The sequence below is a fragment of the Choristoneura fumiferana genome, chromosome 29, assembly GCF_025370935.1.
Source record: "Choristoneura fumiferana chromosome 29, NRCan_CFum_1, whole genome shotgun sequence".
In the NCBI taxonomy this organism is placed as follows: domain Eukaryota; kingdom Metazoa; phylum Arthropoda; class Insecta; order Lepidoptera; family Tortricidae; genus Choristoneura; species Choristoneura fumiferana.
The window spans coordinates 9,612,295-9,639,687 of record NC_133500.1 but is presented as its reverse complement, the minus strand read 5'-3'; the positions used below and the strand labels follow the sequence as shown (position 1 = coordinate 9,639,687).

The 27,393-nt window shown below is 38.4% G+C and overlaps 1 protein-coding gene across 4 annotated transcripts; it reads left to right on the top strand.

The window, feature by feature from the left end:
- Positions 1-635: 635 nt before the first annotated feature.
- LOC141444257 (uncharacterized) lies at positions 636-27,393 on the top strand. 4 transcript variants are annotated; one of them, XM_074109745.1, is made up of 24 exons: positions 636-773; positions 1,416-1,494; positions 2,341-2,483; positions 3,948-4,131; positions 4,262-4,514; positions 6,666-6,727; positions 7,761-7,896; positions 8,621-8,740; positions 9,379-9,462; positions 12,033-12,127; positions 13,013-13,076; positions 14,772-14,912; positions 15,426-15,501; positions 16,949-17,072; positions 18,773-18,890; positions 19,790-19,927; positions 20,491-20,629; positions 22,170-22,311; positions 23,171-23,311; positions 23,851-23,931; positions 24,427-24,481; positions 24,660-24,761; positions 26,551-26,630; positions 27,071-27,393. In XM_074109745.1, the coding sequence occupies exons 2-24, from the start codon at positions 1,417-1,419 to the stop codon at positions 27,155-27,157; spliced, it is 2,643 nt and encodes an 880-aa protein (XP_073965846.1). In that variant the 5' UTR covers positions 636-773; position 1,416; the 3' UTR covers positions 27,158-27,393. The 4 variants fall into 4 exon arrangements, with proteins under 4 accessions (XP_073965846.1, XP_073965845.1, XP_073965842.1 ...); XM_074109744.1 differs by having other exon boundaries at positions 637-773; positions 13,007-13,076; positions 14,775-14,912; XM_074109741.1 differs by having other exon boundaries at positions 637-773; positions 13,007-13,076.

Here is a 27,393-nt window from a genome sequence, read left to right as displayed (position 1 = left end):
TCAACATTTTCAGCTTTATCGCTATATGTCACGTGTCCAGATTTGACACTGAAAACGAGCGTCGAGCGATTTCATGTGGTTGCGCCTCAGGTTGCGCCTTGGTTGCGCCCTATGGCATGAAATGGTGGCAAATTAAAAAAAATGGAATTGTCATGTCAATGTCAACACATTACACAGATAAAAAAAATATCGGTCACAAATGCTTAACAGGGGGCAAGTAACACATGGAACACATGCGCAGAAACATTCGTATTACACATTGTAAGTACAAATGAAATGTTTTTTTTCTCTATTCATTATTTACATAAATTAAATTACAACAAAGATACTACTAATACTATGAACTACGCAATATTACTTATTATGACATTAATTACAACATGACAAAAACGCTTACAAAAATCCATGACGCAAACCTTATTTTATTTAGGTTTAAAACTGTTTAAAACGTTTAAAAATACTGGTGCTATTTTAAGCCCTACTCATTTTTAAAACACCTTAGTAATAGGAACACTTCACAAGGTCACGTGGTGAAAGAATTTTTTTAAATGTGTCTGATAAACACTTGTCGTAATAGGAAACACACTTATTTTGGCTTCGACAACAACGCTTCACGACTTCACGAGGACGTGGTGAAATTAGGAACTAATCATAAAGTACGTAATGGTGGCTGCTTGCGTTAGGCAATCATTGCTGACAACTTATATAGCCAAATATTTCCGAAAACCTATAGAAACTAACTAAATCCCATGGAAACTGGATAAATTCGTCAGGTAATGCGTTTTCTTATGTTTTTACTAGCTTTCATTACTTTTTAAAAAATAATTAATCGAACTGATACAAAATGGCGGCTGTACACTGTACCGTTGGCTATAAAATGTCGTATTTTACAGAGATCTTTCGTGTATTGTGTGTACCAAAGATGGATTTTTATTCCTAAGGTGGCAATAGATTTAAATAAAATTCAAGTTTGTTTACAAATTCAAAGATTCAAAGCGAGTTGTCAATAGATCCTAATTTTTACTTTACATAACTTCTACTTCTCGTACAGCTATAAGTACAGTAATGCCTTCTTTTGCTTTGCATACTTTGCGTTGGTCTGTTTATTTAACTAGTCCCCAATATAGGTTACCAGATTAAAGAGATAGCTACAATAGCTAGGTTACCAGATGAAAGAAAAACTTATGTAGGACTAGCTTGAATAGATCAACTTAACTTGACTTACACCACTGTAATAGATTTACAGCAAAGCTAGGAAAATACAGAATTAATAACAATTTATATTATTGTATTGCAATTAAGAAATTAATTCTATGGTCATCTTTTATGTTAATGAGTCCTGACATAAGACTAGAAGTAGAATACAACCACGGATAAATAAAAACAAGTATACAACTACTTCATTTACTTTCCAGAATGAACCGTGTTGCAAATTGCTTCATTTGCAATGCCAGCACGGGAGCTCGGAACACAATCAATCTCATACAAGACACTGTAAGTTTGGTTTTGTATTTATTACCGATTTATATTTAAATGTTGATGACACAATAACCCAGTAATAACCACAATAATTACTGAGTGGTTAGAGAATCTGACCCTGAAGAGGTCTAGATGTTATGAACGGTCAAGGACTTAATTCTTGCGCTACCATGGAACCTTTTCATAGGAAAGTCATTACTATTTTCCTTGTTAATTAATGTGATGTCACTATGACATTTCGTCTGTTAAGTTTCCATGGTGACTCATGAATTAAGGCCATATGACCAATACAAATGTTTATTTCGACTGGCTGGGGTGTTTAAAGTATTTATTTATTTGTAAGTATGTTTCGACTTTGGTAAGTATGTTTTTTGTATGGCGTATGATGGAGGCGGCCTATGTCCACAAATGGACATCCCAATAAATATCAGTTAAATATATAATAACAAAACAAAATAAATGTTAATAAATAAATCAAATATGTATTAATGCGTAAATGAATAAATGGCTCTATTATTATTATTGTTTTTTGGTTGCCAGTATCCATAGAACAGGCTTTGTTTATGGGTCGATTGGTGTTAATTGTTCCTTGGTGGGTACTCAGTCCTACCTTAAATTCAGTGACTGGTCTGAAATAACACTACTATTCACTAAGGATATATTACAATAAAGTATCCAGACCAATGAGCACTGATGGGTGGGCATGTGAATAGTTACCAAATGGGTTCAGAGGGACCAGACCCAAGAGATGGGTAGGGGTGCGATCTGAGCACTTCTCATCTCGATTGGCAGGTGCATACCCAAAAAAAGTGCTTTTCTGTTTTATCAAGTAAAAATTATTTCACATTTATCATGTTACAGAGTAACCTCCAATCGGGCAAGAAACTGCTTGATATAGTGAGTGAGATCGCAGAAAAACCTTTGCGAGAGGAAGATATACATTCCACCGTTATATGCAAGAAATGTAGCCAAACTTGCAAGGAGTATGATGATCTACAAGTAAGGTGAGGTGATCTAAATCTACAGTCAAAGTCGTTTATCCTCCTGACAACCAGTGTCCTTTATAGAATTAAAAATTTGACTTGGTTCTCAGGAGGTTATCACAACATTGAAGGAATGGCAATATTTGTATAACCAACCAGTATTATTTTGGTTTATTTGTGTTGGGAAATATTTATACAACCAGTGTTATTTTAGTTTAGTCTGTTTGTGCTGGGATTTTTTTCTTTGTTGTTACATCCAATATGTCATTATAAAAGGTTTTATCTGTAGTAGTTTATCATGGTACAGTCACCAGCATTAATATCTGCTACAACGGAACATGCAAAAATATCTGACATGTCCTTCCGGCCCTAGAAATAGAGTTGTATCAGATATTTATGCACGCTTGTTGTGTCAGATATTGGTGCTGGTGACCATACATCAAGGCACAAACATGGGGCAATATTTAATGACAGGTAGGAATTTCTTCTATTTGTAAACTCGGTTATTGATGCTTTTGCCATATATACCAGTAATGACTTTGACTTTGTTTGCAAATGTGTATTTTATTTTTGTAAACATTAATTTGCAAGTAATGGTAAAGTTTATAACAGGAAGTCATTTTTAATGACGGTAAGATGATTTTTTTAACAAAAAATAGAACCAACTTCAAAAACCTTGAAAATAATTTTCTACTAGTTACAGCACGAGCCAGCAGGAGTGGAACTATAGTCTTCTACCTCACCTACATACTATATATTGGGCTTCAATCACTCCTGCTGGCTTGTGCTGGGGCACCAACTTCAAACTAGTAGAAAATTATTTTCAAGGTTTTTGAAGTTGGTTCTATTTTTTGTTAAACATTTTTTTTTCATAGTTTTTAGTGATTTGTAGCCAAAGTGCATCTCACAACGATTCCATTAAGCTCAAACACAGCATAGTTATATCATTTTATAACAGAGTACCAGTACCTACGGTCTTCTTTATCAGGGTCCAGTTCACCAAATGATACTTTCTGAATGTAAATACTTGAATTGATGTTAAAAATGCCAAAATCGCTATTGGTGTGCTTTAGAAATTCGAGGGTTGCCCTCGATTTCTCTTAAATCCCATCATCAGATCCTGACTTGGTGTCAGTGGGACCACCTCGGAAGTATGTCCTTTAGAACTAAAAAATAATTTTGAAATTCGGCCCACAATTGGCGGAGTTATCGCGTAACAAACATACACTCAAATTGAGAACCTTCTCCTTTTTTGAAGTCGGTTAAAAAATTAAATAAATAAATATTTTTATAAACAAAAATTGGAGCAATCACTAGTAGAGGTGTAAAAAAGCATTGATAATTGTATTTTACAGCAGTTTTGTTAGGTACTATAACTATAATGCTGTAATTTTGTATTGTTAAATAAACAAGGGAATCCACAACCATTCTGTTAAAAGTTGTTGAAGAAGTGTAGAAATTAAAAATGCTCCTTTCTTGTATCAGGTTAAAGCATATCAAAACAGAGCTACACGGACAGATAAACAAGACGAGTGGGAGCCCCATAAAGAATGAAGCGAAAAAAGTGGTGCTGCCGGCGTCTAAACTCCACCCGCTGCCTCCAGACTTTGTCCTCAACGTTGGACGTCTTCCCATTAGCAGCAATGTGCTGGCGCCATTGAAGAACAAGGTATGAGGACCTGGGTTCGATTCCCAGTGATGGTCTTATTTTTCTGTTTTTTCTGTGCATCTATATTTCAGTTTGTATTTAAAAAAAAAAATGTTTTTCTGTCTCTAATTTCCATAACAATTATTTTCAGACCACAACGACCATACCTTCCACATTAAACCTCAAAGTGACTGTTGGTTCGTCAGTCCTCACCCAAAGCATAAAGACGACGACAGCTCTAGCACAAAACATAGTCATTCAGAACGCCGAGACAAACCGAGCGGACTCGGAAGACCTAATATTTGAGGAGTCGAGCCTCCACAAAGACTTTATGACGTCAGTTGTGCTGCAAAGGCTGACTGATGGAGAAACTCCCAATGATCAGCAGATGGAGATTGATGAAGGTAAGTTTAAGGCAGCGAGGGAGCCAGCTACTTTTTTTTATAGAGTCCATATCCGCTTGCATAATTATTGAAAGTCAGAATGTAATGTTTGTCTGAATATATTGTTTGTCATGTAACTGCCTTTTTCTGGCGATGTCTTTAGTTCGGGTTGCGTGCTGGGATGGAAGAGATGAACAAAGTAGGTAGCTAACATTCTTTAATAACACACATGTATGTTATAAGAAAAGTTCAGAAGGCGGGCTAACCAGGCGGGAGTCGGGCGCGTTGGTAGGCGCGTGGCAAGTAAGGTGGTTGTGTACCGACTGGCGTCCGTTGGCCGCGGGCCCCGCGTGGTTAGCTAAAATGCTGATCACACAATATGTGGCAGGGGTGTCGCCACATCACTCCCCCCCCTTTTTTGAGAAAAATAAAATGTATACATAATAAAAAAAACTTAGCCAAAAATAAAAACAATTGACAACTTGTGACCTCTTTTCATGACTGACTGTACTCTTATATTGTTACGGTAATGCTGATTCAAATAAATCGACGCTGCGCTCATGTTTACGACGTTTGTAATATGATCGCTCTGTGCCCGCGCTGACGCTGCTCCACTGCTATGCAACGTGACTGGGCTGGAATGCGGCGCTTGTAGGTCCCGCTTGATCATGCTCTGACGAGAAAGTCTTCATGCCATACGCCTTTGCGGCTGTAATGACTTCATGAGCGACCTCTGCGTGTAATGGCATGACTCCCTGCGACGACACTCGACGGTGTAATGAAGATCCTCTAACCACACGCTTTGGCGGCTGTGATGGCTTCAAGATGGATTTCAAATGACACGATGTCCGGCGGCCATATATAACATCCTTTAACCACACGCTTTGGCGGCTGTGATGGCTTCTAGGAATGAGACGAAGTTCGGCGAAAAAATTTGCTGATGTAACGATATGTGTTTGTGTAAGATTGGTCCGGAACGGTGCTATCTTGCTTTTGCCGCTATCAGATAGCAGTTCGGTGGTCTGACTGCTCGACTGTTGAGGCTTTTACTTCTGAGGTCACTTTGTGGTTTCACTGAATTTAACCGCCTGGTTAGCTCACAAACGAATCTAGTTAGCACGTGTTCGAAAACGGGGTCACCACTGTAACTACCTTTTTCTGGTAATGTCTATAGTTCGGGTTGCGTGCTGGGATGGAAGAGATGAACAAAGTAGGTAGCTAACATTCTTTAATAACACACATGTATGTTATAAGAAAAGTTCAGAAGGCGGGCTAACCAGGCGGGAGTCGGGGCGCGTTGGTAGGCGCGTGGCAAGTAAGGTGGTTGTGTACCGACTGGCGTCCGTTGGCCGCGGGCCCCGCGTGGTTAGCTAAAATGCTGATCACACAATATGTGGCAGGGGTGTCGCCACAGTCATAACTCTTTTTTATCTAAATCCAATAATTGTTCAGAATTGTTATAAAACAAACCTAACCTAACCTAGTTTTCTTCTGTAGGATGACCATTTAAAAATTTGAGAAAATTGATGGTTTCAGTGGAATAAATTATGATAAACAATCATTCTGACAAACATTTATTACATTATGATATGAATAATAGCGAAAATTTTGCGAATTTTATTAACGACTTATCTTTTCATTCCATTAACTTAAAAGTTAAATTTTTCACTGCTCCAAAGGGTATTTGATATTGATTTCAGCACCTCCACTCGTTTTCTTTTTGACATTAAACTGACCTGTGATTTTATATTGTAGTTTTGAAGTATTTTATTTGTAATTATATTATTTTGAAAAAATGACTTTCTGCCAAGTTTCTTGCGGCGCATTCTTCTTGGCAATGATGGTTTCCGAAAGAGTAGGTAAAAAAGGAAAGGTAGTTTAAAAAATGACGTATAAAAGTGCCCATTGCGGCCATTTATTGAATAAATGATTTGAATTTGAATTTGATGGGCCCCTATCTCACCTGATGTTAAGTGCAGATGAAGCCAAAGGTGTATCTTACTGGTTCAGTCTTCCACCCCACCCCCAAGCCCGCCTTTCCACTCTAGGTTCTATCTATCCGGAAACACAGACAGTGGACAACAGATCTTGATAGGTTTTGACAAATGAACCGATGGACAACAAAATAATCCTATGGAGATTCAGATTAAGAAACATTTATTGTGCTTTCAGATTGCTCGTATGCTATTGTAGCCGAGGAGGACGCAGATGGTGCAAGTGAAGATACCCAAAAGGTACTAGTTATTATTGTTATAATTTAACAACCGGATAGCTAAGATGTTAGTGGCCCTGACTACGAAGCTAGTGATTGCAGGTTCGATCCCGTGATGGGCAAATATTTGTATGATGAATATGAATGTTTGAGTCTTGGATGCGTGTGTGTTTAAGTATATATAATGTATATCTATACTGAGCGGCAAAAAATCTGGCCTGCAAATGTATGCAGTAATAGGTAATTTTGTATGAAGGTTGGGCCAAATTTTGTGCCGCTGAGTATATCTATGGGTACTATGATGGGGGCCTATGTCCCTCGGAGATAGTATAGCTTCCCAACGGTGAAAGATTTTTTTTAGTCAGTCCAGTAGTTTCGGAGCCTATTCAATGCAAACAAACAAACAATCAAGTCTTTCCTCTTTATAATAAGTATAGATAGCTTTTGCCCGCGGCTTAATCCGCGTAGAATTCGGCTATCGCGCGCTGTTCCCTCGGGAACTGTGCATTTTTCCGGGATAAAAAGTAGCCTATGCCAAAAATCACGTCAATCCGTCGCTCCGTTTCGACGTGAAAGACGGACAAACACAAATGTTATATATTGCTTTCTTCTCACTGTGCATAAATTACAGTTCGCTGTTCTTTGAGTTTTCCTTTCTAGTTTAGGTTAGCTTGAAAAGATCCCTTTTAGGGATGAGTTCGCCTTTGTAGTCTTTTTGTTTTGGTGTTTTCTTTTTGTATTATTTTCTGTTTTATGTACAATAACAACACACACGCTTTCGCATTTATTATGTTAGTATGGATTTTATTTCTTCAATAATTAACATAACATCACTATTCACGAGTATAAACCATGGCATCAAACTACACTAAGGGGCTGTTTCACCATCCATTGATTAGTGTTAACTGACGGTTAAATGTGATGCCGTCTCCGTCTATTCGAACAAAAAAATAGAGACGGTATCACATTTAACCGTCAGTTAACACTAATCAATGGATGGTGATACAGCCTCTAAAAAGTTGATTAAAAATAACGTGTCTGTGATAATATTTCAGAAATCCGAGTCGAACATGTTCGACGTGAGTCTGCTATCGTCGTTAGACGACAGCCAGGACGGCGGCGCGCGCGACCAGTTCGTGCTGGGCAAGCTCGAGATATTGAGCGAGAGGGAAGATGAGGACGACGACGAGCGTAAGTGCCGGAGACGATTTAGACTAGTTTTTGCCGTTAGATGTCGAGTTCTAAAATATCCACCGGACTCTTATTCCGACGTAATAAGGCCGTGGTAACATATTTTTGAGTGGTTCGAATAGATACATACTTTTGCACTTGACTGTACGGTAAATGAAATCGAAATATGTGATAATTTTCGCAAGTCATAATGTTTGTCAGAATTTTTGTTAGTTTTTTTTTCTCGCCTAAACAGTGTTTTATTCTGTATTTTTTAAATGATCCTCCTACAGAAAACTGTTTGTTTATTTTATAACAATTAATGGATTCACAGAAAAAAAGTGTTTTGACAAACAATACATTATGACTTTCAACAATAATCGAGTAATTGGAAATGATGATCTTTTAAGCGCTGTTAGTACAAAGACACATCAAATATCCCTTTGCGACCTACCTACATTATAACCAGGGAGCGAAATTTTGATGCCGGTGACGTCATTATGACGCAAATTGACATATAGGCTGTTTTTATAAAATATACACAACATATTAAAATAGTGACATTTATAAGTACTAGCTGTCTCAAGTATCCGTAAACTAAAGAGGCCAATAAGTTGTTAGTGATTATATCTAGATAAAAACACTCTGCATGACGCTTGATGACATACGGCTGTCACCGGCACGCGGCATTAAAGTTTCGCTCCCTGATTATAACCGTTTTGATTATGATTCGACCATGTTGCAGACACGATCGTGATGTCGGACGATAACTACTTACGCGTGGTGGCGGGCCGCCGCCTCGTGTACGGCGAGCGGCTCGAGCTGCTGCCCGACGGGGCCGACGCTGACCAGCCCGACGCGCAAGGTACATTACACATACACACACTCTGACTCTGACCGACTACAGGAAGGTTACACTCACTTGTTTGACCGACCACGCCAAGGTTACATTCACTTATTTGACCGACCAGACAAAGGTTACACTTACTTGACCGACCAGCGCAAGGTTACGCTTGCTTATTTATTTTTGACCGACCAGAGCAAGATTACACTCACTTATTTGTGACCAACCAGATCAAAGTTACACTCACTTATTTGACCGACCAGATCAAAGATACACTCACTTATTTGACCTACCAGAGCAAGGTACTCTCACATTGGCCGACCACACTATGGAGTAGAAACCGTAACTCGAAACAAAAGAAAAAAAATTGAATCTTTACAGCAAGATCAGTCAGTCAAAATATCTTTATTCAGTTTAGGTTAATGTTAATATACAACAAAAAACAGTAAATGACAATTAAATTAACAAGCAATAAGAAAAGTCTTAAGATTTTTTTTTTGCCTCTGTATGATATGACAATGACCATCTAAAATGACCGCAGTACTTTTAGTACGAGGAGCATCCTTCGACATTGGCCAGTCTAAGGAATATTTGTTTTAGTTTATTGTTTCTATTACTGGCGTCACCCCAGACGTACATGGATTATATTATATTTTCAGACGACGAGGACTCACAGATAGAATTGCAAGTTTCAGGCGACGAGGAGACCGCTAACGCTATCATAGCGGCTGCGAGAGAACAAGGTAACTTACGGGCGAATATTCAAGCGTTTTGACCGGTCGGTTAAATGTCATAATGCCCTTATCACACTAGCGAGTAGAGAGCGTATTTTGTATAAAAAGCGATCACTGATGTGATGTGTATAGAAAACACGCTCGTAACTCGCAAGTGTGACAAGGCCCTTCCATACCTACATAGCCTTCGTCTTAGCATTCCATGTTTATAAGGACAAGTTTAGATAAGGTCCTCACTGAAAATCAGCGCCACGGCTTGCCGTGCCATTATGCTGAGTGGGGACCTGTTTAGCGTCATGTATGTCTTGTATTTGTTCTATGTTTGTTTTTATGGCGTTAAATAAATGTATTTTCTTTCTTTCTTTCAAAGTCGCAAGAAATTTGACCACGCTAAATAGATTTAGCATCGGTATTGTCTTTAGTTTTCATAAATGTTTAACCCTGAGCATAATTTCGAGAAAATCGCTACAAAAACGCTGAATACAGTGGTGGTCATGTAATTAAGAACGATTTGGAGTTCCAGATTATTTTTAACTAAATCATGTCATGTGTAGTCGTGGGTCCTTCTTAGAAGTAACTAGTTACGTTATGAAATAGCCACATGAATAGAGCAAACGGGATTTAGAATAAATAATAAAATTGCTGTCATTTTTTTACAAATTTTGTTTTTATTCTCTTTAGTAACAAATTAAAATAGTAATGAAGCTGGACAAATAATTAAGAACGATTTATTGAACTGCTCGAAAGTTTTTTTATTTGAAACTTAGATTAACTAAATCACACTAACGTGAAGTTTGTACAGAAAAAAAAGGAATTTAATACATTTTAACTAAAATTAATAGTTAGTAGCATGTCCACGGCTTTTTATTACTGCCTTACACCGGCGAGGCATTGAATCTATCAATTTTTGACATTTCGCAAGACAGATAGAGTTCCATTCTTCTAAGAATACATCATACAGTTCTCTTAAATTGCCACACTGTCGATTTGAAACCTTTTTCTTGACTTCGCACCAAAGATGCTCTATTGGGTTAAGATCGGGGCTGTTGGCTGGCCAATCTAAGACAGAAACTGATTGCGATGTGAGGAATTCCTTAACGGTACGTGCAGTATGCTTGGGATCATTGTCATGCTGGAATGTCCAAATAACCGGAAGCACGCCTTCAGCATATGGTAACATTGTTTCTTCCAGTATGTTTTTGTATTGAAATTGATCCATGTTTCCTTCTATCAGCCTAACAGGTCCAACACCATGTCCAGAAAAACATCCCCAAATTTTTACATTTCCCCCGCCATGCTTTAAAGTCACTTTTGTATACTTTGGGTCGAATGCTTTATTTGAAGGCCATCTTACATATCGTTTGCCATCAGAACATACCCTATTTATTTTTGTCTCGTCAGAAAAAAGAACGTTTTTCCACTGTCTGACTGTCCAGTTTTCATATCTTCTTGCAAATGCAAGCCGGGCTTGCCTATGACACCGTTTCAACATAGGCACCTTCCTTGCTATCCTTCCGTGCAACTTTTCTTCTACCAAACGCCTTTGAATAATGCGTGCCGAGATTGCTGAAGGGTTGTTTTCGCCAAAATATTTTTTTCTTAACTCATTAGACGGTATTAGACCCTTTAAAAGGATTTTGTTTTGCCAAACGAACGATATTTCGATCATCTCGACGAGATGACTTTCTTTGTCTAGGTACACGCGGAACATTTGAAGTAGTTTGATACGTGGCAAAATGGTTTATGGCGTGGAAAACCATAGTTTTTGAACATTGCAGATGATCGGCTATGTGTTTATACGACCAATTCTTGTCGCAAAGTTTTAGTATTACTTCTCTTGTAGATTTATCACAACTTTTATTTTTCCCCATTGTTTTTATATGAAGCAATCGCCTTTAAGACTTTTACGGCACTAAATGGCGCCAAAATTATTCGAATAATAACCTAAAACCACAAAGCAGCCGTCCATTCTCTATATAAATTTGAATAAAAAATAAACTATTCAGCGTTCTTAATTATATGACCAGCCAGTAAGTAGTAATACTAGGTTTAGATGTAATGTATAAAGTTTATATATTTATTTTTTAGCCAATTATATGTATAAATGAATTTACCGCTAGTACGGAAAAGTTTTACGATACCGAGAGAAGTACAAAAATATACATGCAGTTAGTAACACTTGTCAGTTTGAAAAAATCTTCTCTATAAAAAAATCGTTCTTAATTATATGACCACAACTGTATATAATTAAAGAAGAACAATAAAGAAAAATATGTTTGTCAAACAATAAAGATTATATTTGAACAAGTATTCATAATGTTCTATTTATTTTTGGAGTACTTCTATTTACGGAACGTAATTTTAACGGTTTGCCGATCTATTTTATCTTTCTCTCTAGACTAGGTTAGCTAGAAGAGATCCCTTATTAGGAAAAAGTTCGCCAATGTGCTTCTCTCTGTGTATCTTCACTTTATTTTAAATGTTTTATGTGCAGGCAATAAATGTAGTTTGCATACATACCTACATATAAATTATTGTTTATGCTCTATTGTATGCGAAAGAAACACTTTTGTTTTTAGGTGGGGCTTTTATTAAGGTGGAGTCGGGAGAGATGTATCGGGTTAAGTCGGTGCAGAGCAAGTCCAAAGATGATGACAACGAATTTACTGACCACGTACGTATCCTATTTGTCACAGAATCTTTTTACAATGTGTCTTAGAATTTTATCTATATAATAATATGTATCTAATACCTTTAAACGAGCCTTCTTGTATATATGCATATATATCATCATGTCAGCCGAAAGACGTCCACTGCTGGACATAGGCCTGCCCCAAGGTCTCCACTCAGACCGGTCTTGTGCTTTTCGCATCCACCGCGATCCCGCGATCTTAACCAGGTCGTCGCTCCATGTTGGAGGCCTATCGACTGCTCGTCTCCCGGATATATATATATATATCCTCCTAAGTCCTCGCGTACTTTATAAAGGACCAATTAACTCTAAGAATAACGGCCGACAAACACAAATAGAACATGCGCGCAATTTGTACATGCGTACAAATGTACTTTATAAAGTACAAATTGTTCATTGAATAAAGGATCCTCAGAGTTTTTAAATAATATCCAAAATAACGAAGCAGGTCAACCACGTCTAGGTTTAAAGCACTAAGTTTGTTAAAGAATGTCAGGACTCAGGAGGATATGTTTCGGGGATCTCGGAAACGACTCTAACGATTTCGATGAAAGTTGGTATGTGGGGTTTTCGGGGATCGGATGTCAAATCGATCTAGCTTGGTCTTATCTCTGGGAAAACGCTTATTATCGAGTTTAAACCCGAGCAAAGCTCGGTAGCCCAGGTCCTTAAATATTATATGCCAAATTTTAAGTCCGTTTGACTGCTGGAAGTGGGTCGAAATTCAGTTTCAAGATTTGACCCGCACATACATACACATAATACATACATACACACACAGCAAGTTAAATAAAAGCTTGTAAAATAACTTTCTAAATGTTGTATGTTTGATACATATGTATGAAATATGTACTGTTTCAGTTGCAGATTGTAGTAAAAGAAGACGACGGGTCTTTCAAATGCATGCTGTGCCAAAAGAATAGGAACAAAGGTAATTCATGAAATCCACGATGTATTTTATGTGAATTGCCATTGGAATTTAGTGAATCCCGGAACTTCAATCCAATTGTTGGTTTTAATGGTCAACGCCGTTTAAGCACGAGAGATCCGTTTCTTGAAACATGAAAATCCTAAAAGATCCATTTCCTAAGACAGGGTTTCTCAAACTTATCGCTCCACGTACCCCTGTTAAAGTTTCTAGACGACAGCGAACCCCTACCTCCCCAAAGAAAGTAATAAAACTGGCTGTTGGAGAAACTAAGTTTATTTTTATTTCAATCATCATGATAATATAATGTATATTATTTATTTTAATAAAAGGTAACAAATATAGGTAAGAATCTAAGAATCGTCTTGCCAACGAAAATACAAACTGAAACAAATAACAAACAAATAAGTAACAAATTTGGAGTTGAAATAAAAAATACAAAAATACTCCCAAAACCAATCTTAATCATCTTGCCAGTCTTGCAGCCACCATCACGTAAACCTTGTCGCGAACCCCCTACCGTCGAATAGCGAACCCCTAGGGGTTCGCGTACCCCACTTTGAGAAACCCTATAATAGAAGATATGTTTCCATAGCGTCCAAATTCTAGTAGACACGTTTCCAGTAATAACCAAATCCTAGAAGATCCGTTTCCTAATATGAATATTAGTTATTGTTATTGGCTAAAATGAACTGACGTTTTGGGAATCTAACAATGAAATGGATATTTTGATACACGTGTGTCTTTAGGAAAGAGATGTTTTAAACCCAACGGATATTTTAGGAGACTGTTCTCTCGTGCCTAAACGGTTTATAAACAAATATCATGGCTCTTGAAACCAATTAAATTGGTCCCAAACTAAGTCAAGCTTGTACTATGGACACTAGGCAACGGATAAACATGCTTATATAGATAAATACATACTTAGTTACATATTAACTCTCTGGCCGGCTTAATCCTCTGGCAACGCGGAGGGATGTTGCATCTCTCTGCATCTTGTACCGCATATGTCATGGGGAGTGTTCAGATGAACTATTTGGATTGTTGCCTGCAGCTAGGTTTCACTACCGTACTTCGCGCAGGCGTCAGTCATTTCATCCTCATTAGGTATATTTTATACCTTAGGCTGCTATTTACTCATAAACTACTAATAATTCTGAAGCAAACTTAGCCGTTATAGTTTTCCTTGAAAGTTTGATATACTTACTACCATCCTGAATTTTTCAACCCACCGGTTTAGACTTTAGAGGGGGAGGGGGGACGCTCGATTTTAATGAAAATTTGCACTTTAAAGTTGAATATTTCGCAAACAAATCACTGAATCGAACCTAAAAAACCTATCCAACGATACCCCACACTATAGGGTTGGATGAGAAAAAAAAATCACTCCCACTTTGTCTATGGGGGGTACCGTTAATTTTTTTTTAATTTTTTTAAAAAAATTTATTGTATCATTTTGTCTGCATGCTTTACATATATATCCGTGCAAAATTACAGCTTTCTAGCATTGATTACTGAGCAAAGCCGCGGACGGACAGACAGACAGACATGGCGAAAATATAAGGGTTCCGTTACCCTAAAAACGAGCCAGTCTCTGAGAGGGCCGGCAACGCACCCGTGATACCCATCGTGTTGACGGGTGTCAAGGTTCTCTAACAACTTGGCCATCCGGCCGTCAAACAATAACTGTTGGTTTAGCAGGGTCCCGCGTGACGCGGTTCACGGGCGACGCGGAGTTCATAATGCGGCACATGCGGCTGGCGCACGACGCGCGCGTCTACATCTGCCGCACGTGCGGCACGGCGCTGCGCCGGCGGGACCACTACATCGCGCACGTCGGTCAGTGACTCGGTGACACATCATTTTCATCCGCCTGCTCGTTTGCCCCCTATACCATAAAAAAAAAAAAACACATCACCGTTCGAGTACCGCGCCGTAACAAGGCTAACAGGGACAGTCCGTTCGAAAAAAAAGTTTAATGTTACTACATTTTTCGCTGCGAAGGCATGTCTCGACTTCTGAATCTTTGATTTTTATGATATTTTTTGTCAACCGGTTCAAAATTATTTTGTAAACTAGCTTTTGTCCGCGGCTTCGCCCGCGTGAAATTCGGCTATCGCGCGCAGTTCCCTCGGGAACTGTGCATTTCCCGGGATAAAAAGTAGGCTATGTCACTCTCTGGCCCATAAACTATCTCTATGCCAAAAATCACTTCGATCCGTCGCTCGGTTTCGACGTGAAAGACGGACAAACATACAAACACAAATTTTCTATGACCTAAATACTGAAAACACCATAGAATTCAACATCAGTCCATTTTTGTTTATTTATTTATTGTATTTCTTTTTTCAGCTCAACATGCGAAAGAGAATGCCGGCCAGGACAAGAGCAAATTACACGAATGCAATATTTGCAACAAGAAATACAGGTACAAATAAATTGACGATTTGCAGTCAAAACCGTTATAACTACATGTATAACAACATATCGGGTGTAACATCCAAAAAAAATACCAAAGTAATTTTAAAGTCAATGGCATACATATCTATACAGCCATCATCGACCTTATTGTTAGAAGCATAAAGCTGTACCTATAGAATATTTTTGACGCCATAGTAACGTATATTTATGCCCTTGTATACTACATTTCAATAACACGCTGAATAACGACCAAATTTTGGGTCTATATCGACTGGTCGAAGTTAGTCATAATGTAACGTTTGACATAACTCTTTTTTTCTCTGAAAACATTTATTTTTTAGAATTGTTATAAAACAGACCTAACCTAACCTATAGAGTTCTACAGGATGACCATTTAAAAAAATACAAAAAATGTATGGTTTCAGCAGGAAAAAAAAATTACAAACATTACATTATGATTTATAAAATTATGGCAGTCGTAAGGATCCCCCAAATTTTACTGTTAGACATGTGTAAGTAATGCGAGTAAATATATTTAAGTAGAATATGGCTACGTACACACTATGCGGCTAACTGCGCGGTTTTAGCACGCCGTCTCTTTCTTGAGCGATGCTGTGAAGAGGGACGGCGCGCTAAACCCGCGCAGTACGCATAGTGCGTACGTAACCTAAACATCACTCGGTGTCGCTGCGATTCGATGTAATAGGTATCAAGTATCGCTTCGCCTGCATCGTAACGTTTGGCAACCTGTTTCATTTAAATATTTCAGGATTTATTTCAGGGCCATCGTTTAGAACCCTTTAGGTTAGGTTAGGATAGTTTTAAAAAAATCCTGAAATATTTACAGTTTCAGAAATATTAAACAGTTTCTTTTTGTATTTCGCTTTTGTGTTATTTATTTAATTTTTTTTGGGAATTGAAGAGTTGCGAAATGGTACAGGTTAACAAACGTTATTCCCCGAAACATTAGTAAACCCCGAGAGGCTCTCGTTCCAACTTCAGCGAAACAAAGTTGTAAACTTGAATTGCCCTGATCACACGTACCGAGTAGAGTGGCGAGAGAGTGTCCTCGGCCGAGTGCTCGGTTCGTGTGTACTATGTGACGAGTACTCGGCCGAGCAAAATGGCGAGCGAGCCACTCAAAATGCGTGTAAACACCTACTCGCCCACCCTATTCTCTCGGTGTTTATAACAACATTAAAATTAGTTTGTGAAATAAAAATGCGTGTTAACTTTCTTATGACAGAAAAGCAACCAACTTATTTTTAATCTAAAAAGTAGAACTACAATCACATTGTTGATGGCCAGCAACAAATAACGTTCGGTCAAATAAAAAAGTTTTTATGTTACTAACTAACACTCGGCCGAGTACCAATTTGCTGTCTCGCCATGCTACTCGGTACGTGTGATCAGGGCATAAGTGAATGAAAGTAAGTAAACTTTTTTTTTTTCAGTTCTAAAACTCTTCTAGTGGAGCACATGAACCTGCACAACGGGCAGCGTCCCTACACGTGCCACATCTGCCACAAGAGTTTCGCCTCCAAGTATACGCACCAGTCCCATCTGAAGACTCATCTGGTAAGATATCGCTTAAAATATATTTTATTACATAACACTTTATTGTTGTTTCTGTTATTGTTTTGTTTGTTTTTTATTATCTTTGTTGTATTTAATTTATTGAAATAATGGGATCACTCGCGTATTTTAAAGTTAAACTCCGCAAAAACACTGAATATTTACTCACCCGTCTACAAATATATTTAATCAGTAATGTGCTAGCCCTCTCCTTCTGAGAAGAGGTCTGTGCCCAGCGTACACTTGATGGTAAGTGATCACCGTCGCCCCTGGACACCTACGGCATTATTAGGACTGAGGGTGTGTTGCCGGCCTAAAAGGGGGGCTAAAGGGGGGAGGGAGAGGAGTTGGGCCTCCGGATCTCCCACCAACCGTACGAAACACAGTAGCAAAACTACTATTTCACGCCGGTGTTCTGTGGGAGTGTGGTACTAACCCCGTCGAGCCGGCCCATTCGTACTGCAGCCAGCAAGTGATTACAGTTAAGTAAGGCTCTACCACTAAAAAAATGTGCTAAACTGTACAGTTAAGAATGTGTACAGTCAAGGTCGTAAATATATACCGGGTGGGGCCTTTAACAGGACTAAATAACTAAATAAAACGTAGACCGTACTCGTCAAATTGAAAGACATACTTGTAAAAATAATTACATATTATTGACGTAGCATGTAGCTGAATAAGGACGCCATGTTCTTCTCGGCCATTTCACGTTGTGTTCGCCAGAATTCATACAACACACATGAACATGGCGATCATGGCGTCGTAAGGACGCCATCAGACGGCTCGGATACAATATCCCCCCAGCTACAATAGCCCCGGGTCACCTTACACTTTAAAGTTCATTCGAAGAAGCAATGTAAAGGAAAAATTTGATATTTGTAGCATGATGGGCGACATCAATTAGGCTTTAGGATGGCGTACATTGATAAAAAAATGTGTAATTTGTTTGAAAAATGGGATTTCCAGTACAGTTGTATTTTGACGAGCACGATCTATGCTTTAATTATTTGCTCCTGAAAAGAAAAAAGTTCGACATTCGAGGAAACAATAATTTCATGACTCAAGTCACATAAAATAAAAAAAACCGGCCAAGAGTGTGTCGCCCAGGATAGGGTTCCGTAGCCATTACGAAAAAATCAAATAATATTTTTCTAAGGATTTCGTTTTGTGTACTGAATCTTCCAAGTTTAGGTATATTTTATACCTTAGGCTGCTATTTACTCTTAAACTACTAATAATTCTCAAGCAACCTTAGCCGCTATAATTTTCCTTTTAAATTTGATATATTTACTACCATTCTGAATCTTAACCAATTTTTTCACCCAACAGTTTAGATTTTAGACGGGGGGGGGGGGGGTCGATTTCAATGAAAATTTGCACTTTAAAGTTGAATATTTCGCAAACAGATCACTGAATAGAAAAATTGTCTTAGGAACCCCCCAATGGTTTTAAAAGACGTATTCAACGATACCCCACAATATAGGGTTAGTCGAGAAAAAAAAACACCCCCACTTTACGTCTGTGGAAGGTACCCTAAAATTTTTTTTGTACCACTGTCGGCGTGATTGATATGTACATTCATGTCAAATTACAGCTTACCCGCGGACAGACAGAGAGACATTATTGACTACGGAACCCTAAAAAGGCTGTTTATACTAGCCAAATGTAAACAAATTGTCCCTGAATGTGCGTTGTGTTGGCAGGACCGTCCCCGTCCGTTCAAATGCGAAGAGTGCGGGAAGTGTTTCTTCACGCTGCAGAACCTGAACCAACATCTCAAGACTCACTCTGGGATCAAGGAGTTTGAATGCAGCGTTTGCGGTCAGTATAGAAATATTACTTAACATTTATTTATTTATTAAATGCAATTCACATGTCAATAAGTACACTAACATTATGAAACCCGGAAGGCGCAGGATTTTTAAGAGAGAGAGAGAGTTTCCAAAATAATAAATTGGTATATTAGAATTCAATGAAAATTGTGGCATACAAAATCAAAATAGAAATGAATAATTAAAAAAAAAATGTAGTATTTGTAGTCATGCAATATGTCCGAATGTTATTGGATTAGGGCTTATGATTCTTGATAGGTTATGTGTATATTCATCTAAAATATATTATATATTATACCACCATTACGATTTATTTCCTAAATCCAAAGTAATGTTTTTGTTAGAAAGCCAATGATGGATATTCTATGGATTTCGACGAAAAAAAAAATTGTCACTACGTGTAGGGAGCAGGTAACGCATATTTTTACTAACCTAAAGTATTAGTAATTAACACCATGTTATACTTTGTTTATATATTTTGTCCGATTTATCATTTGCTCTTACAGATCTGTTCACTCACAAAGGCGCGCCCCTCCACAGCTATATCAATGTGCACAAGTAAACCTCGTACTTACACGTTGTCTTAGTCTCAGTGTGCGTGACTGACGGTACGCTTGCGACTGAGGACACGTTCGAGCTACGCGCACATAGACTTGTCGTACGGATACGCTTACAACTACAATTATAAAATGTGGTGGGGCGCGCCTTGGCGAATGAACAGATCTGTAGTACAAATTTTCAAAGTACGGGCTGTTAGTGGTCACTTAAGACAATAAAACTTGTTGTGTCATGTTTTAGAAGGACATTGAGAGATACATGCGAAAGGTTGCCAATAGTAGGTTTTTCCGCCTGCCGTAGAAACAGTATAATAATGATGAGTGTTCGCAGGCAAAGCGTTCGGCACGCAGCACAATTTGGAGATGCACGGCGTGGTGCACTCCGGCCAGAAGCCGTTCGTCTGCGGCGTCTGCGGGAAAGCTTTCGCGCGCCGCGCTGAGGTCAAGGACCATATGCGAATACACACTGGTAGAGTACCCCATGCATTTTATAACATACATACATAGGTAGTTGAACTGAAATTGCCCCCCTGCGCAGAGCTTTGCGCAATATTCCCTATATATTCGAATTCAATGGAATCAAGCAATCTGGTAAGCAAATGTGGTGACTGACATTGACACTTGACTGACGACTGGCTGACTGACTGACGTTGGCTCTAGTGATGTGAATGCTCTTTAAGATACTTCAATCAGCAGTAAATATATATTTTTTTTAAATATTTGGTGACCCCCTGCTTACTTCTCCTTACAGTAATTTGTATTATTGTTAGGTTAATAATATAAACGATGCTACTGCGACCCCTTAAGGAGCACCCGCGACCCCCTGGAGGGTCGCGACCCACAGTTTGAAACACACTGGTCTAAAAGAATAAAAAAAAATAAATGATTTTCTTGTATGAGTGGTATAGTTGTTATGTATAGTCGCCATCAGATAGTTCGGAGCGGCCAAGGTGGTTAAAAAGATCGGCACAGACACTATTGTTAAGGTATTAGAGTTGATGTATGTGTGTGTTATTTAGAGGTTGTTCCCAGGCGAGCGTCCGTTCGGGTGCGAGGTGTGCGGCGCGACGTTCTCTCAGCGCTCCAACCTGCACTCGCACAAGCGCGCCACGCACTACGACGACAAGCGGTATAAATGCGACCAGTGCCCCAAGCGGTTCAAGCGCCGCAGGTAAACACTAACAGCCTTATTCATAAAAAGTTAGAGCCTCCTTGAAGGCTCCTTGAAGGCCCGATGCTAAAAAACATGATTCATAAACGTCTGTTAGCGCTAATCAGTCGATCAAGGCTCTGCTAAAGTTAGAGGACCGTAGACCCTCCTTTATCTCCCTGCTAAGTCACAAAATGGCCGCCACAAGTTTGAACAGCTGACTTTGACAAGAGCAAAAAACCATACCGAAGATATTTTTAGTGAAGGGTGAAGTTACGCAAAGATTAAAAAAAAAACCAGGAAAATTTATTTTCAGGAATTTGTATTTAAAAATCCTCTAAAATTACTACTACTTTACTAACAATAAATATGAAAAAAATAAAATTAGGATGATTAACATAATTACGGCTTTTTGCACTTAAACATAAACATGCGGATCGGAAATGGCGGGAAAACAAACATCTCGCTTTTTTTTTCCTGCTAATTTGCTGTCACTGCTGTCAATTTTTTTTTTAATTATCGATGAGGCCATTTTTTGTCTTTGATTTGTCAAGATTGCCAACATAACGCGTCTAATCCGTCTATCAGCAGCTCAACAACTAGCAGACTGCTAGCAAGCGTTTATGAATCATACTTCTTGACAACCGTCTAATAAGCTTAATCAGTCTGCTAAGTAACAGACCGATCAAACCTCAATTAAGGTTTTTTTATGGATAAGGCTGTAAATATCTTTAGTCATTTATAATTAAAATAACTTTAGTCATACTCAAAATATCTCTAGTCAAAGCCAAGATATCTTAATTGTAAGTCAAAATATCGAAAATATCTTTAGTCAAAGTAAAATATCTTTAGTCAGAGTCAAATCAAAATATCTTAAGTCAAAGTCATTCATAAGAGTCAAATCAAAATATCTTTAGTCAAAGTCAAGATATCTTTAGTCAAGAGTCAAATCAAAAGTAAAGATATCTTTAGTCAAAGTCCATAATATCGTTAGCTAAAGTCATATTATCTTAAGTCAAAGTCAAAACATCTTTAGTGTAAGTCAAAATATCGTTAGTCAAAGTAAATATATCTTTAGTCTAAGTCAAAATAACTTTAGTCAATTTAAAGTATAACAAGCAAAGAAAAACCTCTATTCAGAAGAGTCCGGGAAGAAACTCAACGAAGTATCATATATTTTTCTAAACATTTACAATTAAATACCCAAGACTCTAGAGCAAACATTCGTATTTTTTTATACAAACATCAGCCGAAATTCATACAAAGTATTGTCCAGAGGATATAAGACATCATCCCGCTCGAGTCTCAAAGGGCCAACAATTTCAGCTCATTTAGACTACAAGTGCCTTCCAAGCACCGGCAGATGTTCCTGCGCTCCGACTTCTGGCCGGAGGGTGTGGTGTTCCGTCCTCTTAGGGTAGCGAAGAAGACGACTTTTGAAAATCCCCAATTAGTTTTCGTCGTGTATTCATTTTGAAACTTTGGCCGTAATGATATCTTTGTAGTTAACTGTACAAGAATAGTCGATCGGTCCTCATGCACGCTTCACCTCTCATTCCAGACTACTAGACTACCATATAAAGGCGTCCCACACCGGGGAGCGCCCCTTGAAATGCGAGGTCTGCCAAGCCACGTTTGTGTACCCCGAACACTACAAGAAACACATCAGGATACACAGCGGCGAAAAACCGTATGTCTGTGAGGTTGGTTGCAATTATAACGCTATTATTAAGGCTCTAAAAATAATTATACAAGTCAAAATGAAAATGTTAATTTTGAGGCTGCAAATTGCTCTTAGACGTCTTTTTAGGGTCGCGTATGTGAAAAGGAAAAACGGCACCGATCAGTTGGTTGTCCCTCCGTATGTCTGTCTGCCTTTATCTCGGGAACGCGTTGAAACTAAAACCATCTACTCGGGTCTACAGGCCCTTGAAGCAGTAAAAATCAAACTTCTAAGTTAACGTAAGAAAAAAGATGCGGTCGTAAAAAACGTATATTTAGACACTCTCAAGGGAATCAATAAGAAGTGGGAAAAAGTGAGGATATACGTAGAAAAACGAGGGCTATCGACATAGAATTAACTCGTTAGCTTTATGCAATAGAGAAAAGCGTCTTTGATGGAGCTTGTTGTGGGTAGGCATGTACAGTCAAGTGTAAAAATATGAACTTATTCAAAGTTTCAAAAATAAGTACCACAGACTCTTATTCTGACGCAATAAGGCCGTAGTAACATATTTTTGAGTGGTTCGAATAGATATTTATTTTTGCAAGTGACTGTACTTACTCGCTTTTCGCTTTTAGTATGTATGTATGTATATAAACTCTTTATTGTACAAAAGAAAATAAACAAAACACAATTGACAAACTTTGAGATACTTGTACAAAGGCGGACTTATCCCTTAAGGGATCTCTCTTTAGTTTTTAGTTATTTAACGAAACTTGTTGTAGACTTATTGTATTTTTTTTTGACAAAAATTCAGTGCTGTGGATTACGTTTACTGTGTATGTATGTGTGTGTATTTTTGATTTTAATAAATATAAGTAATGCTTTATGTTCGTTAGGTGTGCGGCAAGTCGTTCAACTCTCGCGACAATCGCAACACGCACCGCTTCGTGCACAGCGACAAGAAACCTTACGAGTGCCTCGTCTGCGGCGCGGGATACATGCGGAAACAGCTGCTCTACACGCATATGAATACCAGCGTGAGTACAAGCTAGGTACGCTTTAAGGTGCGGCCGCATGCAAGTCGCTCGACGCTCGTTTCCAGCTACAAATCTGGTCACGTGACCCTATTTTGAATTTAACGCGACTCAAAAAAGCAGCGTCAAGTCGCCGCGTCGCACAGCAGGGTCAAGATGGCTTAGTGGCAGTCGTGGCAGTGCTGCAGTGGTACAAATAAAAGAAATTGAAGTGAATAAAAAAAATATATGTTTTTTTTTTTCAAAATTGAAGCTCAACATTTTCAGCTTTATCGCTATATTTCACGTGACCAGATTTGACTGCATGTGGCCGCACCTATACTCAGTACACTCACTGTATACACTCTGTACACGAAGTGTCTCTGTATGAACGCGAGTGTCATTTCGTGTGTATACATTGAGTGTAAAGTCTAAACATATTAGAATACCAGAATAAATAATAGGCTAATTTTTATTCCGCAAAAATGAGTTTTTCCTGATGTTACAGATGTTTTTAATGATTATTTTATTTTTACATCCTTGATATAACTGTGACTTTACAGGGACATCTGGCTGAATCGATTGTGGTGAACCAGCCCCGCGTCACCATACAGAGGATCGCTAACAACGCGCCCGGAGATAACGTAAGTAAAAACGTGCGATCGAGTTAAGGGCGCGCTCACACACACACACACACATATACATACACACGCGCAAACACACACACACACACACACACACACGCACACGCGCACGCAGGCACGCACGCGCGCGCGCAAATGTGAACGGACACAAATTCAAATCATTTATTCGGAAAGACCATCATTGGCAAAAAGAATGCGCCGCAAGAAACTTGGCAGAAAGTATTTTTATTTTTCGAAATAAATAACAAATCTATCCTTTATAAATCGCGGATTGCCAAAATTCAGGCTCAGCCTAGTTTGGAGTCTGATAGATATACACATCAAAAAAAAGAGTTTTGTCGAGAACAGGCAAGATATGCAGGTTATGCTAAAAGTACATTATGACAAATATTACATTACGACTTTCAAAAAATATACAACTAGATACGCACCCCTTGTAAACTTGTAATTAGTTGCGAGCAACAGCTAGTTTTGAATAATCTCTTTTTGTTACAGGTGTATGAATCGACAGAGGAGTTGGAATTAGAAGCAGAAGGCGAGAAGGCCGATGGTACGTATGATAGAAGTTTTCATATACATGCATAATAATAGAATATCATATGGTTCTATGGGCTGTAGTCCTCACCAGTTTGTTTTATATGTTTTTGACCCCCATTGTTTATGATAAATGTTTATTTACTGCTTTAAAAAGTAAATAATAAACAAAAAATTAAAACCACTTTTTGCAGAAAATGAAGGCACCGTGATAATAGGAGATAAGAAATATGTTCTTCAGAAAGGGCTGAAGGATTCGCTGAATCTGGTTGCGGATACCGATGATATTTTAACTTGTAAGTAGTCAAAGTGCAATTAACGAATAACTCACGTACAGTCGTACTGTTTGATTGTGCCCACCGTATATCGTTGGCGCCCTAGAACTAATTAAACAAATTTACTGAAGAATAGGGATGTTGACACCGTTAAAAAATAAATCGAAGACACGACTCCAGTAAAAAAAAACGCTCTATTTTAGCCCTGAGAACCAGATTAATTTTCTATTAACTGCAAGCCGTGGTGGCCTAGTGGTTTGACCTATCGCCGCTAAAGCAGAGAGTCGGGTTCAAACCCCGGCTCGCACCTCTGAGTTTTTCGAAATTCATGTGCGGAATTACATTTGAAATTTACCACGAGCTTTGCGGTGAAGGAAAACACCGTGAGGAAACCTGCACAAACCTGCGAAGCAATTCAATGGTGCGTGTGAAGTTCCCAATCCGCACTGGGCCCGCGTGGGAACTATGGCCCAAGCCCTCCTGTTCTGAGAGGAGGCCTGTGCCCAGCAGTGGGACGTACATAGGCTGGAATGATGAACTGCAAAATTAGATTTTTTGTTGCTTTAAAACAAATAAATAGTAAATAGTTAGTTGATTGACTGTGTGTGTGACGTCATAAGTTGCTATTTCCATTCAAACTCTATGAGAGCATTGTGTTTTGACAGCTCATAAAAAGTACGTCAATTGATTGGTGGTGTCAACATCCCTATTAAGGCACTATTTGTCGAAGAATAACACCGATTGTTATAGATTAACATTCAACCAATTTAATGGTTCAAGAGTGTTAAAGGTACGGTTCAGTGGCTGAACGAATCGAAAGTAAATGTTCACTGTTTTACTGAATAAAATGTCCGCACTACAGACTCGAACAAATTCATCCACTTAAATGAGCTGTCATGCGAACCTTATAGTTTACGGATGTAATAAATAATGTTTTGTCATCGTATTTTGTCGTAAAAGTTCGTATTTATCTTGCTGTATCAACTAGCTTACTGAAGTTTACTGAAGCTAACTAAGAAAGCAAGATTAGGAGATTGATAACCAAGGGTGGAAAGTGACCCATTTCACCCGAGGTTCGAGCGCCAATAGTTCGAGGGGAAATGGGTAATTTCACCCGAGTTAGACACTACTTTTCATTTCGACTGTGAGGAAAGTAAAATACTACAAAAAAGAAGAGAATAATAATAAATTAAATTTACTGATATCCAACCTCCAACCTTTTCGAAATTGGCCACTTGCCACGTCCGACTTTAAAAAAAAATCGAGTTGGTCACGACACGACCAAGGAGCTTATATACAAAACTGGAGGTTGAACGCCGAACGAAGAAGTTTGACCTTTGTTACTTATTTATGTATTCCATCTCTTTCTTAACCTAACTAAAGAAAGAGACGGAATATTATTCGTGACACAATAAAAGTCAAATTTCTTGTATCAAACGGATGTTCGGCGTTCAACCTCCAGTGTTGTAGGTATATAAGCTCCTTGGTCACGACGTGTACCTATCTAGATGGCCAGGCCGAAACGTGAAAAAAAAAGTGTCATTGACGTAACTCGACTCCGTGGCTAATCGTAAAAATTAAAAAAAAAAAGCTTTCCACCCTAGAGATGAAAACGCAATTTTCCACCCGGCTATCTATCCATGAAAATTAAACTTTCCGAACAGATGAAAAAATATTTTCCGACAAAATATGATGACAAAACATTATTCACAGATCTGTTCTTCTTTAGAATAGTCTATCTGAATATATTGTATGCCGCAGACGCCAGTGCAGAATAGAAGTATGATTAATTACTGTACTACATTTTCAGATAATCTGGAGGGAGCGTTAAAGACTGAAGGTAGCTACATTGATAACGTTACTACTGAACCACAGGAAGAGGGAGCACAGGTTAGCGTACATTTATTTACTTACTGACTTGACCTAACGGACCTATACTGAACTGGTTGACGAAAGCAGGGATAAATGTTGTGCGTATGTTGACGTTTTTATCTGAGGACACCACTGTTATTTAAAAAAATATATCACTGTTATTTTAATAATATATAATCTAGAGTGCAAAGAATTAAACGTACTCGTTGAGTCTCTGAAAGGAAGTCATTCAAGTATTAAGTATGCCCCAAGGGGAGTGAAATTAACGTAAAATTAGAAAGAGAAAGAAAGTTTTGAAGACTAATTTGTCTTTCATAAATAAGATAATTATGTAATTCTGATGTAAACATTGGTAATTTATCTCGATTCCTTTGACCCGAAAGATTTGACGTTGACCCTACTTTAGCAGCTGCTGATTGACAATTTGAATAACAAGTATATTTATTTTTTCTTTTCAGATATTAGACGAGAGCGGAGGAATCGTGCGGGTAGTGCAGATAACTTTACCCGACGGAAACAACGGATGGGTCGCCATTAACCCGTGAACACCTCGTCCAGTGCTGGGCGGAACTTTCAGGAGAGCCATGGGCTAGGGCGCACCAGGCATGCCAGCGGTGGCAGGGAAAAAATTCGGTTACGCCAGAAATCAATGAGGGAAAACATAAGACTCATTTTAATTTAAAATTGTGACAAATCTTTTTAGATTTTTTACCTATTTTATATAACGAACACTAAGCTAATTACTTTTAGCTGAAAACATTAAATGACCACCAAATTGTAA